We start from the raw sequence: 14,981 nt of genomic DNA on the forward strand, positions 1-14,981 counted from the left end.
AAATGCGTACGAAATTTTTTTAAAAAAACATTTTTTAATTGTTTAAAAAATCAAAATATTAAAATTTAATAATTAAAATAATTTTATAAAACATTTTAAATTCAATCAAAATATATCATTATTAAAATCATCACAAAAATATCCATTATTAAACTATCACCTATCAAAATCTTTGATTTTCTTTTCTCAGGAACGACAAAAACACCAATTTAACCAATCTATAACATCATTAAAAGACTTGTAGACAATAAACATGAATATCCTCAAAAAAAAAATTATAACCATGATGATGCTCAAGAAACAGTATTTACATTACCGCGTCCACACAAATTAACAAGAGTGGAAGCTGAAAAATTGCATACATCTTGAAACATCATGAATCAGCATATTTCTATAAATAATTAAAATTGAAAAACAATGAGATAACCTAGTTGCAGCAATGGATTGTGAAGACGCCTTGGCTCTTATACTCTTCGATTAAGCTTCTTCTATTTCTTCGATAACACCTCAAGTTGATCCAAGTTCCTATAAACATAGTCAAAATTAGATAAATCAAAATACGAGAATTTCAAAATACACACCCAGCCCATCAAACTTCCGTCTAAACAAAATCACTGATAATCTCAGCCGCACAAAATCACTAAAAAGGAGAACAAACTAACACGTGAGCAAAAGAGATGAGTTTACCTATGAAGCAAAGGGAAAGTTCAAACGAAAGATGCAGAGGAAGATGGTATCGGCGGTCAACGATAGAAACTGAGTTCAGAGCAATGGTGGACCAGGAAAGTATAATAATTTGCAACTCATGCTCGCACAATGAATCCCTCGTATACATAAGCCAAGCAATGACAGGGGTAACAGAAAACTCATGCTCATCATAAATGCTTAATCTAGAAATGAGTATCAGGCTAATGCTTAATTCTTGGTGCAGCCCTAAAAATTTGATCATGCTCAGAGTACTTTCACGAACTAAGAGGTTGTAATGGTTATTTAACATTTATACCTGATCGATAGATCCCTTCATCCTATCCTCATAAATCATTCTTGATGCTATCTTCTCAGCCTGAAAGTATAATAATTGTGGGAGAAAAAAATCAAAACAAATCAAATCTTACAAGTTGTAGGATGGACATTGAATGAACATAAGAAAATCACTACCAACAGGGTTTCCCTACTCCAGAACATTCTTGTTTAGTACTTTACATAAAATCTATTATCGCCATGCCACACCTTTCTATTATTATTTTTTCTTATTTAAATCTGATGATTAATTTAAATAAAGCTTCACAAAAAATAGGGAATATTCCCTCAAAAACAAATAAGGAATATAAATTAGAAATACAAAATGTTGAATTCAATTGACAGATTTGTTCTTTCTATAAGATGTACTTCTCTTCACTTAAAAATCAGCATGACTTTGGACATGAAATTTTATACCTTGGGAGGTGGGATTCCCAACAGTGTGCCTAACTCATCAAAGCTACAAGAGAGGCAAACACACAGATTAGGAGTATAAAATAACAAGTGTAAATATTAAATAATCAACCGTTCGGAAACAATAAACTGATAATTCAATTTCTCATACCTGATATTAGTATAAAGTTTGCTTGCACTTAGAAGATTATGCTCAATCATAGCTCGATCCAGCATCAATTTAATAACCGTCATGAAGGGCTTTCTGTGGAAAAGAAAAAGCTGAGACATACCCGTCATGGCAAGCAAAAATATGAAGATACAACACAAACTTTAATAACCTGATGTGGTTTCAATTCTTCTGCAAAAGCATCAATTTCAGGCTTTCGAAGAATTCTTTCCAAATACACCTGATATATAAGGAATCACATTATAGGACCAGTGTGGAAATTCAAATGAGGCACACAAAGAGGAAAAGGAAAGGCGGGGAGAGAAACCTTCTGCAGTATGGGATAGATCTTCAACTTTGAACATCGCTCATCCTAATCCAACCAAGTCCACAAAAATTAATGCGAAATTTTTTGATGATTTCACATTTGAAAATTATTTGATGATTGAATCTTTACCTTGTACAGTGTGGCAAGAACACGAGAGCGTTGAGGCCCTGCACCTGCCAATATTGTGCACGTAACTGCAGCAGATAAAGCTTGCCCAAGCGCTTCCTCATTAATTTCCCTGTAATATAAATAAAGTGCATATGTGATAACTGACTAACAACCACATCATTTAAAATATAATCAAGGTTGTCAAACTCAGGAGTCTATGTAACTCACGATTCATAAGAGTTTAGTCAATATAAACATATGTTAAAAAAAACATCTAGCATAGTACCTAAACACAATTAAATGTATGAGTTCAAATTTTAGATATTTTATGGGCTTCAGCCCTCTTCAATTCAAAAGAAAAAACAGATATTTTATAAGTAACTCTGCCAGACCGGATTATAAAAATGCACCATCACAATTCATAATTTATGGACAAACTAACACACTCATAAATCAAGAAGTTCACATCTCAGCCCACAAAAAGATCATAACAGTAACAAAAATCATATATAAGCAAAAACCAGCATACACCTAAACGTTCTACTTGAGCACTTACACATAACATACTTCAGATATAAAACAGAGTAACAACATAACAAAATCTGAATTAATCATATATAAAATATAAAATCAAAGGTATGTGAAACTCACATTACAGACATAGATCGATCGAGCATCCACTTCATCCTTTTCAGCTTGAGACACAGAAGACCCGGCAGAATCTAAAATAAAAAAAAATCAGAAAGCTTAAAAAACCAATAATTGAACCAAATTATAAACAGATCTGAATTGAACAAACAATGAAATAATGAATCAATCAACAAAAATTTATCGAATCTTCAAAAATGTAAAAGCATAATAAGAATGAAACCTTGAACAGCGCCCATCTCTTTCTCAATCTTAGCTTGCATTTCGTGAAGGCACTAGCTTCTTCCTCGATCTCTTTCAGCCTCTTCTTCATATCCTCCAATTCCTGCAAAATCAATTCATTCATGTTAAAAGGGAATATATAGATAAAGAAAACCTAACCTAATTCGATAACCCTAACCCTATGTCGGCATCCATGTCAACCTCTTCATGTCAGCACCATAGACTTCGTGCTCTTCCTGCTCCATCTTCGCTACTCCATCGTCTTCTTCTTCTTCTTCTTCTTCCTTCTTCTTCACCTTGTCGTTCTCTTTCTATATTCCGCACCGAGAGATTTTGAGGTGCGGTACGTTTAGTCTTCTTGGACTTGCCTCCTGCCTTCAAATCGATACCCATGGTGAAGAAGCTTCTTCTTCTAGCTGCGACCGAACGAGAGAAATGGGGCTAGGAGAGAGATTTTGAGGTTGAGGGTTTTTTTTTTGGGAAAGTGATAATATTTTGGTAGATTTGAGTAAAAAGAGGTAAAAAAATAATATTATAAACCCATGTTTTATGATAATTGGGTCCCACCTTTCCCAAAGTCATTTGCCAGGGGCATCCCTGGCACTGCTCCTGGTAAATTTGCCAGGAGTTCTTGCTCCTGGCATAGTTCCCTGGCAAAATGCAACATTTCTTGTAGTGACTATAGGAATCTATCATACATGTACATATTCTTCACTTGATAGATTACTTGACAAGCAAACAGTCAAACTAACACTTGCTAACTAACTTTTAAAACTTCCTAGCTAACTCAAACTATGAATTTACTAACCCTGAAACTCTTACATTCTTGCCTTCATTTTGCACTGGAAATAAGATTCATCACTTACTATTTGACTTCAAATTCAGGAGGTTGTTGAATACATTCGTCATGATTGCACAACTTTTTAATCGAACCAGGCTTAAGATACCAAGTGTTGGAACAACTATGTGGTTTTGTGAAAATGTGAATGACAACTGAACAAGAAAATTGGGAGAAAAAATACTTTTATTGAATGTCGAAAATGATTTGCAATTTTGAAGTATGCAAGCACACTATGGCATATGCATCTATTTATACAAGTACATATTCGTCACTAGATTAATTGACAAGCAGGCAATCCAACTAACAGCTTCTTACTAATAACTCTTAAAATTGTCTAACTAACTCTAATAATATGTTCAATGTGATAGATTTTAACCACAGATTTTGAGCAACAAACATTGAGATACATCTTTTAACCTCTTCAATATTATTCATTTTCCAAGTTTTATACATTAAGGACACAAGTTAAGAAGTTAAAAAACAAATTAATCAATAAATGTATAAATTTAAAAGATAAAATTTAAATCTTTTAAAAATAAGAATACACAATTTTCAAGATTTTATTTCGACTTCTGATTTTTTATCCCATACCCTTAGGGAACAAGTTAACATTTTTCATTTTGTCAATTATACAATTTCTCAATTTGTGTTACTTACTCTAATTAGTTAAAACTAGTCAATGTTATCTACTTATAATTTGTCAATTATACAATTTCTCAATGAGTAATGATATTTTGACATCCATTTGATGACAACTTTGTTGACAACCTTGTTTTTCTTACATCTTATTGATCAAAAACAATGGAGAGAGAAAAAGAAAGAGAGAGGATAACAAGATCATGTGAGAGAGAAAGTTGTCCAAAAGTTGTCAAAAAGTGGTTGTCAAAATATCATTTCTCTTTCTCTCAATCGCTCTTACTTACTGAACTATTTCAATAAAACTAGTCAATTCAAACTTTTTATACATCTACGTAGAGTGTCTACCTACTCACAGAGTCACAATGAGAATCGTACCAGGTATAGAAACATGAAAATGAAAGAGACTGACAAAAAATCAGAAATGAAAGAACCAACCACCCAAATCGATCAACATGTCACAAACAGAAAAAGGAATTTGGGTACGTGTTAATCTAATTTGGACCTGCCATCAGGTAGTGATAGAGAAATGAGTAGCCAATTGCCATGCCATCGGTTCACCCAACAGACAGATAGCAAATCAATCTAGCACATGCACACATGAGCTGTGTTTTACTATTTTTGTTTTGTTATTCATTTTCTTGCGTAAAGTTATACCTAGAGAATCTTTCCACAAATCTTTCACAGTTATACACACAACCAACACTGTACGGGGTCCCCCTCCTACAAATACATATCTACTCTCTTTCTTCACCTTAAAAAAAGCTCCATGGCCTAACAATTCACAATCCAAAACGTTGCTAAAAAGTTCTTAATCCATTCTCTCCACCATCCTTTGTCTTTTTATTAAAACTTTCTTTCAAAATTCACACAAACTAATCACATGGGAAGTTCAGTGCGTGTTAAAGAAGCTGTGGTAGTGACACCTTCAGAGCCCACACCAAGTTGTGTCCTCTCACTTTCAGCCCTAGACTCTCAACTTTTTCTCCGCTTCACTGTTGAATATCTTCTAGTTTACAGGCCCGAGCCGGACCTGGACAAAGTTGCTACCACTTCTCGTTTAAAAGCTGCATTAGCAAAAGCTCTTGTTCCTTACTACCCATTAGCTGGGAGAGTAAGGCTCAGGTCAGATAACCTGGGCCTCGAGGTGGTATGTAAAGCTCAAGGAGTGGTTTTCATCGAAGCCGCTAGCGATCGTTATACAGTAAACGACTTCGATAAAGCTCCTAAAACAGTTGCACAATGGAAGAGACTCTTGTCTTTTAGCGTCCAAGATGTTCTCAACGGATCACCGCCGTTGATTCTTCAGCTAACATGGCTATCAGACGGCGGCGCAGCTTTAGGAGTTGGAATCAGCCACTGTCTCACTGATGGCATCAGCGGTAGTGAGTTTCTCAATTATGTAGCCGAGTTGGCTTCAGGAAAAGATAGCGATCCCAAACCAAAACTAGTTTGGGATCGCCATGTTTTCAACTTTAAGCCAATGACTCGGGATGACTATCTTATTCAGAGTCACCCCGAGTTCAACCATGTAGCGGATCTATGCGGTGGGTTTATGAACCGGGTCACTAATCATCTAAGACCAACTTGCATTGTGTTTGATAAACGAAGATTAACCTATCTCAAAAACATGGCTTACTGCACTTGTCAAATTTCCCCCTCATCCTCATTTACCTCGTTTGAAGTTCTTGCGGCACACGTGTGGAGAAGCTGGGCGAGAGCAATAGGGTTTCCACCGAACCAGACACTGAAACTGTTACTCAGCGTAAACATAAGAAACCGGGTCAAACCGAGTTTACCCGACGGATACTACGGAAACGCGTTTGTTCTAGCTTGTGCACAAACCAGTGCAAAGGAATTAACGGAGAAAGGACTCGGATACGGGTCGGGTTTAGTGAAGAAAGCGAAGGAGAGAGTGGACAGTGAGTATGTGAGGAAGGTGACGGAGATCGTGTCCGAGTCAAGGGCATGTCCTGACTCGGTTGGAGTGTTGATACTGACACAGTGGTCGAGGATGGGTCTTGAACGGGTTGAGTTTGGAATGGAGAAACCGGTGTTTGTGGGGCCCATTTGCAGTGATAGGTACTGTATGTTTTTGCCGGTGAAGGGTGAAAGAGATAGTGTCAAGGTCATGGTGGCTGTTCCCGCCGCCGCGTTTGATAACTACCACCGGTTTCTCCGGGAATAGTTAACCTTGTTTTGTTTTTTTCGTTCTTAGTTAGATTTGACTTGTACATTTTAATAATCTTTACTTTTTTTATTTGAGAAATAAGGAGATTGAAATTCGCAAATCAAATCCACAATGATAGACATCCACTTTTTTTAGGGGATAGACATCCACTTTTTATACATTCTATTATTGATATTTGATTAATTAATCACTAACAAATACTCCATCCGTCCCGTTTTATCTGAGCCAGTTTGGTTTTTCACACAGATTAAGAAAAATGTATAAATAAAGGGGAAAATGAAATATATTGTATTGGAAATGATGAAAGTAATATTAATTAGAGTTATATTGTATTGGGAATGATGAAAGTTGTATTGAAAATTGAAATGACTCAGTTATTTTGGGACACTTTTTTTAGAAAATGGGTCAGATATTCCGGAACGGAGAGAGTATGTTGTTATAATTAAGTTGAATTCATGATTAATCCAATTTAAAATCAAAATTGTGGTTAATTCAACGTGAATAAACCACAATTTTTAATGTAAAATAAATTTATAGTTTACTCAACTACATTAATAATATTATTTTATGTGATTAAACAAGTGTTGCGAGTCTCATTGATCATAAATAAAAGATAGGAGATTTGGTCAAAAATAAATAAATAAAAGATAGGAGATAATAGCTTGATCTTGTAAATCTAAATATGTCTTAGTTTAAATATCTTTGACGTTGTTTGTATAACTAACGTTAAGTGTCCTTGTGAATTTAGTTCAGTTGGTATGGATAATGCATAAAATATGCAAGGTGCGGGGTTCGAACTTCGTCCACCACAAAAAAAAACCCGGACCTTGCATAGTTGTTTTTTTTGTTTTGTTTTGTTTTGTTATAATCTTAAGATGGTTGTGGTAAGAGTTTAGTCTTAACGTATAAAATCATCCCTAAATATGATTGTAAAATAGTTATAGCAAATATTTTTATTTTTGGCAAAACAAAAAAACAAATATTTTTTTTGTAAATATTACTTAAAATGGTTGTGGTAAAAGTTTAGTCTTGAAACATTGATAGATACAAAAACATTGATATTTTTTTGGGTTAAATATGTTTTTGATCTTAATATATCAACTTTTTGTTTTAGTCCCTCTAAAAAATTTCTTCGATTTTTAGTCCCCAAAAAAATTTTCATCTTCACTTTTGGTCCATTTTTTTAAGTAAACTCACATGTAGAATTCATATTTTTGTCCTTATATGCTACCTTTTTGTTTTAGTCTTCATCTTTACTTTTGGTCACTACTTATAAGTAAACTCATATGTAGAATCCATATTTTTCTATAAAATTTTGAATTTTTTTTATAATATTATAAGAATCTCTTCTAAAAAAATTAATTTTTTTAACATGACATGAGTTAAATATGAATTTTTATATTTTTTGCAGTTAAAAAATCATATTTAATTCATATTTTGTTAAAATAAATAATTTTTTTTGAAGGGATTATTATAATATTCTACACATTTCTGTATAATTTCATTAAAAAATACAAAGACTATACATGATTTGATTTGAAAATAAGGACAAAAATGGGGATTGTAAAATTTATAGAGACTAAATTTGGAAAGAAAATTTTAGAGAAATTAAAACAAAAAAATTAATATATTTATAAACACCAAAAATATATCTAACACTATTTTCCTTTAAATATTACGGAATGTTTGTAAAGATTTTGTAACCAATTAAATAGAAATGATTAAGGTTAATCGGGACTGAAAACGTACTAATAGGTTCATTTTCAAATCCAATCAAATCAATCACACTTTTTCTACTGATTGTTACTGTTTTTCAATTATGGGGGCAAAGTCACTGTGGAATTGTGGGATTAATGGGTGATCTATCCCCACGTTGAAATTAATCTTATGCCATTCCCACTCACTTAACTTTTTTTCCCAAACTGATCCCGAAATTTTCTTATCATGTGGTAAGGTATGATTCTCTCACGTAGTTACAAGATCCTTCCTTAAAGCACCTAAGAATCTTGCTAGCTTTATATGAATGAATTTCAACACACATGGACACTTGTGCAAAAAAAAAAAAAATACAAATATTTGATTGAAATCTATCTGTATACTAGATGTATTGATCAAGGTTTGCAAGGTGTTTCCCTTGAATATTTTGTTGTTGCAAGGGTTTGACTTTTATATTAGCATATGTAATATAGAGTACAAATAAATTGAAATTTTCTCTAAAAAAAATGAAATTTGTTATACAATTTAATATGAGAAAAGAGAGTATGAATTAGTTTTACACAGATGTTAAAAAATAATTGATAATTTAGTAGTTGTTTTTGAAAAGTGGTTAAAATACGTTTTTATTATTTTCACCTTTGATGCATCTCAAATAAACTCTATTATTATGTAGGTAAAATTACATCAGATATCTATTAAGTTATTTAATTGTAATAATTTAGTCCTTTAAATATTTATCGTACCACTTTAATCCTTTAAGTTATTTAATTGTTACAAGTTAGTCCTTTAAGTTGATGAAAAAAAAATTAAAAAACTTGATTTTTAAGCAGTTCACCGAGATATTATTTACTCAATTTTGCTGCTTTAAGAGTATATTAATTAAGTTCATAGTAAGTTTTTTTACTAGATTTATCACTGTTACAATGGTGGCTTCTACACTTGAGTTGATAAACTGTTTGGCACCACCACAATTTTCTAGGACAATCAAAATATAATAGAGAATAATAGAATGTTTACAAAAAAAAGTAAAGAAGAATATTTTAATAGGATAAAAAAAAAATCGCTTATCGTCAAGGTTCATTGAACCAATAAACATGGAAAAAAAGATAGCCAAAAATAAAACAAACTTGACAATTTTCATTTATATTCTTTGTCAAAAAATAAAATAAAATTTCATTTATATTCATCCGCCCTATCATTGCATATAACATATAATTTATCATTTTACAACTAATAAAGTTAATCCTCTCCTTAGATGTATTGAATAGTTTTTAACGCTTTTGGAGAGTAAAAAGAACCTTTCTTAGACCCGTTTGAATTGGCTTATTTTTGACTTTATGAAAAATGGCTTATGCAAATAAATAAATTTTTATGTTAATTTATAACTTTTCACTAACGAAAATTGTATCTTCATAACTTTTTTTTTTCATAAACTATATTGACAAGCTTAATAATAATACAAAAAATTCATTTATTTACATAAGCTGTTTTGTATAAGCTCAAAATAAGCCTTATCCAAACGAGCCCTTAAGAGTATAATCATCATTAAATGACTCATAGGGTCCGTTTGGTTCGAGAGTTTTGGAGGGAAGGGGAGGGGATAAAATATTTTTAATTTGAAGTGTTTTTTTTCAATTTTTAGAAGGGGAAGGGAGAGGAGGGGGCAAATTTTATTGTCCTGCCAGAATTATCCTTAGATTAATTTAAAATCTCAATATTATCCTTATAACAACATTTATTATTATTATGTTATACTATTCTTGAATCAACTTTTATTATTATTATTATTATTTGTAACCAAAAAAAAAACTTTTATTATTATTATTATTATTATTATTATTATTATTATTATTATTATTATTATTATTATTATTATTAGGTTATAGGTTATATTATCTTGTAACAACTTTTATTATTATTATTATTATTAAGTTATATTATCCCTGTAACAGCTTTTATTCCATTTTATTAACAACTTTTCCTTGTAACAATTTTTATTACTACTTGTAACAACCATATCACTAATCCATTATTCCATCGTCTACATTGTGTTGTTATCGATTACATCGTTATTATTTCGTTACTTTATTATACTTATTTAATTAAGTTTAAGAGTAAAACAGTAAAATAATTTTAAAATCCCTCCACTCCCCTTGCGAATCAAACGCATTTCAATTAAAATATCTCTCCTCTCCTCCCTCCAAAAGTGAATTCTAGCCACTACACTACTTGACAAAAAAAGTCGCATAAAAACTTATTAGCAGTAAGAATTCATTCTTTGTTTTTATGACCTTTTTTGTTAGGAAAGGGAAATCATAAGAATTTTTTTTTATTTTTTTTTGGTTATAACCTTTCATCTTTTTTAACAAAATATCCATTATTTTATAACCTTTCATGATAGGAAAAAGGAAAATCATAAAAATTTTGTTTTTTGTTGAAAAAATAACTAGTGTGCTAAGAAATTACATTGAAGAAACGACATCACAACTAAGATGACACTCAATACCACTTTATTTGGGGTGATGTATCCGTGTTAAATTTGATATTGGAACATTAAAGAGTATATATTGGTTTCTCGCAGCCATCAAATATAGAGTGTCTACAAGAATCGAATTACAGTTAGAGTAATAAGATTTTTTTTTTTTTTGAAGGAGTTAGAGTAATAAGAATTAGAAGTTTAACTTATTTTGGAGTTGGTATATGTATTCCTTTTTATGCTATTTTGTTGAACTACTTGAAATGTTTTGAGGCGCTTGAAGTTTAATAAAATTCGAAAATTTGTATTTTGATGTTATATTTAGTGCAACATTATGAAATTCTAGACATGATTACTAATTAGATTAAGATGAGGATATTTAGTTCTAGCCACGTGAAAATATTCAAAAATTGTACAAACCCTAAAATAAATAATAGATTTAGTCATGCAAAATTAAAGAGATAAGGATTTTAAGATTATGAAATAAATCAAACAAGGTTTATCTTGGTACGGTGACCAACTATTTGTGGCCTTCATACTTTTCCGATGTCAAGCTCGAGATCTTCTAATATAATTACAGGAAAGTTTAAAAATGGTTGGATTAATGATTAAATGATGATACCGCCACACACTAAAATGGATATCTTTACACAACTAGACAAACTCACCTTATTCGGTCAAAGCAATCCGTCTCTGTCCTCGTGAGCTTAGCTCAGTTGGTATGGACAGTGCATAATATATGCAAGGTCCGGGGTCACCACCAAAAAAAAAAAAACAATGCGTCTCAAGATATTTTGTGCTCCATATTCTCATCACCCACAAGATAGAAGTAACATCCTATATATTATTGTGTAGCTAGTACACATATGAATACATTGAGTGTTTGGTTATATTATGAGAATTACTATTAAGGTTTGTTTGGATTAATTTAGTTTTGAGTTTATGAAAAAGAGTTTATGCAAACAAATAAGTTTTTATGTAAATTTATATGTTCTCACTAACAAAAATTATATTTTCATAAATTGTTGTTGCATAAACTACCTTGAGAAGCTTATGAATGATATATAGAAGTTTATTTATTTGTATAAATTGTTTTGCATAAGTTAAAAAATAAGTCAATCCAAATGGGCCCGAAGGGAACATAAGTAGCTATTAGTTACTTATGGGCTTTTTAGTCATCACTCATTAGGAATTGATGCGTATAAATAAATATTATAAATCAAGAAAGTCCTTCTCCTTCCATGCACCCTAGATAGTTAGATACCCTCTAATTTCACCATCTCATTCATTCAAGCTAAACACATAACAAGAATTTTACCTCCCTGTTTAATCTTCTCCAATTCTCGATCACAAGGAAATTTGTTTTTTTTTCTTTCCAATTGTTGCAATTCTTGCTCAACCTCTTCATTATCCTCGAATTCCAATAAAATTCCTTGGTGAGATATTTACCTAGGATTTGATTTATAAATTCACCTTGAGTAATGTATGGTTAATGGGAATGAGACTTTGGGGTGAAAATGAGAAGTTGAGGTTTTTGAACCTAAGGTAGGTAGAGAGGTCATGGTGGTTAAAGTAAAGAATATTTCTGAAGTTAGGTTTCTGAGACTTAGGGTTTTTGAAGTTAGGTTTTTTGAACCTAATCCATATTAATTGTTGGTGTTTGATTGAATATTTTTTATTATCATTGGAAATGATATTTAGTTGAAGAATACAAATTGTTAAATATACTTGTTGATATGTGATAAAAAAAAACTCTTAAGTTAGAGGGACAATAAAATTGAAAAACTTTATGATTTTTTTTTACAAAGAAAAACTTTAAGATTTGATGAGAGTGGAAGTGTTAGTTTAGAAAATAAAAATACATTGATAGAGTAGGTTATGTTGTTCGAGCATATCAAAAGTGATTGTTGAAATGTAAATAGCTCAGTTCAATATGTATATTATTGATTAATTGATTAATTCTTCATTAAACACTACTCTTTTCGTTTCATGATGAATGTCATTTTAGGAAGAAAAAAATGTTTTAAAATGAATGTCACTTTACATTTTCAATGCAACTTTAATTTATTTTTTCAACGAGTAAATAGGCAATTACCCCCTTGAAATTGTAAGTTTCGTCAATTACCCCCCTGAAATTAACAAAACGTCAAATACCCCCATAAAATTGCACAACGTTAATCAATTTACCCCATCCGTCAAATTTTTCTGTTAGTCAACATGACTTTTTGCAAATACCCCTTCTGAAGTTTTGCACTTATGTGCAAAATGCCCTTTAAACTTAAAAATTTATATTTTTTATCACTAAATTGTGGAGCATATTAGCTAAATTTTAACGGTATACAACCATATATGTTACTTCATGGATAATATTTAATGAATGGTCATTTGAATCTGCAGTTTGAGAAATCATTGTTATTTTCATTTATTTGTTTTATATAAGGATATTTGTGATTTTTATCCTCTTTATAGACGTTAAACCAAATACAAAGGGTGGTAATAGTTTGAATGAATAGGGTTATGTTGGTTATTACTGTTGTATCTTTGTAGTTCTATTTTGTGCTACTTTAGAGCATATATGTTCCTTTTGTAAAAAGAACAAAGTTTCTACATGTGTGTAAATGGTGCTGGACTAATAAAGGTAACAAGCAATAATTTTTTTCCGAGAGTTCAAAAAAGCAATGATTTAAGCGGTGCTTATGTGCTGAAAATAATAAGTTTCTACATGTGTGTATTATGCCACAAATGGTGCTGCAGATTCAAATGATCATTCATTAAATATATGGTTGTATATCGTCAAAACTTAATTAATATGCTCCACAATTCAGTGATAATGCAATCACTTTTAAAAATAAGAAAAAAAATATAAATTTTCAAGTTCAGGGGGCATTTTGCACATAAGTGCAAAACTTCAGGGGGTATTTGCAAAACGACATGTTGCCTAACATAAGAATTTGACGGAGGGGGTAAATTGATTAATGTTGTACAATTTCAGGAGGTAATTGAAGTTTTGTTAATTTCAGGGGGGTAATTGACGAAACTTACAATTTCGGGGGGGGGGGGGGGGGGGGGCAACTTTACCCTCAATAATTACTTAAATTTTTTTTTCTCTCTCACAGTTTTCAATACAACTTTAAGTTTGTCTTTCTCTAATAAAGTAAGGATAGTTTAATAAAAGTTTTATGTCCATTAATTATTTCATTCCATTTATTAATCTATGTGCCAAAACCTTAAACACATTCATTGTGAAACGGAGTAGGTTAGATGATTATGCATTAGAAATTGATCAGCGACTGTTATGAAATGTTGATGACATCGTTTGATCTATAACGATTTCATGAAAATGAGATGAACTAATGTCCATGTTTTTAATAGTTTCTTTTTTTAAGAATAAAAAATGGAATATATATTCACACTAACAGAGACGCCTCTCTAGCACAAGGCGTACCAAAGAGGACGCTCAAGAAACAAAGATCCAATCAAAACAAATACAAGACAGACGACCAGCCAATACTCAAACAAGCTAACGGGTTCGACCATCACTGCTAACACCTGAAAACAAAAGTGACATTATTAGCCTTTAACCATCAGTATGAATGAAATTTGACCTTTTCAATAAGCACCACATTAGGAGTGTGAGAACTATCAAAAAGCCTACTATTACGCTCGTTCCATACTAGCCAAACAGAGAGTAACCAAATTAACTGAAGAAAAGATCTTCGCGGCCTTGAGGCACCCAAACAATTAGTGAACTGAACAAAATGATTGCGAAGATTATAATGATCAACACCTGAAACACTAATCCATAATCGAACCTGCTGCCAAATTTTAGCAAAAGTAGCACACTGCAAGAACAGATGTTGTGCGCTTTCTGAATGACCGCAGTCAGCCAAACAATTAGTATCTGCTACCCATGGGATTCCGAGAAGACACTCGATTGAGTTCTAATGATTATTATCTACCCATGACAGTTGTTAATTACGAAAAGAGGCTAATAGCATTTTTGTGATTAGAGACTTTGATTTAGTACTACTTGATGTTAGAATCGTTAATTAAAATGATGGTTGATTTTAGTGAATTAACATAGAAGTGACTATCAATGTAAAAATTATGTGTATTAGATTAGATGATAAGGAAAGTATTGCTTTTACAATGAAAATGTTAAATGTGAGGTAGAAAGCTACTCTTATAAAATAGAGAGTGTCTTAGCAAGCATAGATATTAAAGAAGAAGTAA

General features: G+C 31.6%; 2 protein-coding genes across 5 annotated transcripts; one reads left to right on the top strand and one right to left on the bottom strand.

Moving 5' to 3' along the window:
• Positions 1-264: 264 nt before the first annotated feature.
• Positions 265-3,372, bottom strand: LOC146939952 (COP9 signalosome complex subunit 4-like). 4 transcript variants are annotated; one of them, XM_085757962.1, is made up of 11 exons: positions 3,090-3,372; positions 2,890-2,991; positions 2,670-2,740; positions 2,040-2,148; positions 1,911-1,955; positions 1,755-1,823; positions 1,586-1,678; positions 1,438-1,480; positions 1,004-1,063; positions 688-824; positions 265-525 (listed from the first exon to the last, which is right to left on the bottom strand). In XM_085757962.1, exons 2-7 carry the CDS (start codon positions 2,977-2,979, stop codon positions 1,655-1,657), a joined length of 408 nt encoding a protein of 135 aa, XP_085614088.1. In that variant the 5' UTR covers positions 2,980-2,991; positions 3,090-3,372; the 3' UTR covers positions 265-525; positions 688-824; positions 1,004-1,063; positions 1,438-1,480; positions 1,586-1,654. The 4 variants fall into 4 exon arrangements, with proteins under 4 accessions (XP_085614088.1, XP_085614089.1, XP_085614085.1 ...); XM_085757963.1 differs by lacking the exon at positions 688-824; XM_085757959.1 differs by having other exon boundaries at positions 688-1,063.
• A 1,777-nt stretch (positions 3,373-5,149) lies between these two features.
• Positions 5,150-6,656, top strand: LOC146939953 (HXXXD-type acyl-transferase family protein). Its single transcript, XM_085753475.1, has one exon. The coding sequence runs from the start codon at positions 5,249-5,251 to the stop codon at positions 6,551-6,553; it is 1,305 nt and encodes a 434-aa protein (XP_085609601.1). The 5' UTR covers positions 5,150-5,248; the 3' UTR covers positions 6,554-6,656.
• The last annotated feature ends 8,325 nt before the right edge of the window (positions 6,657-14,981 follow it).

The sequence above is a fragment of the Medicago sativa genome, chromosome 3 (assembly GCF_051527215.1).
Source record: "Medicago sativa cultivar Bolivia chromosome 3, Bolivia_mono, whole genome shotgun sequence".
Lineage (NCBI taxonomy): Eukaryota > Viridiplantae > Streptophyta > Magnoliopsida > Fabales > Fabaceae > Medicago > Medicago sativa.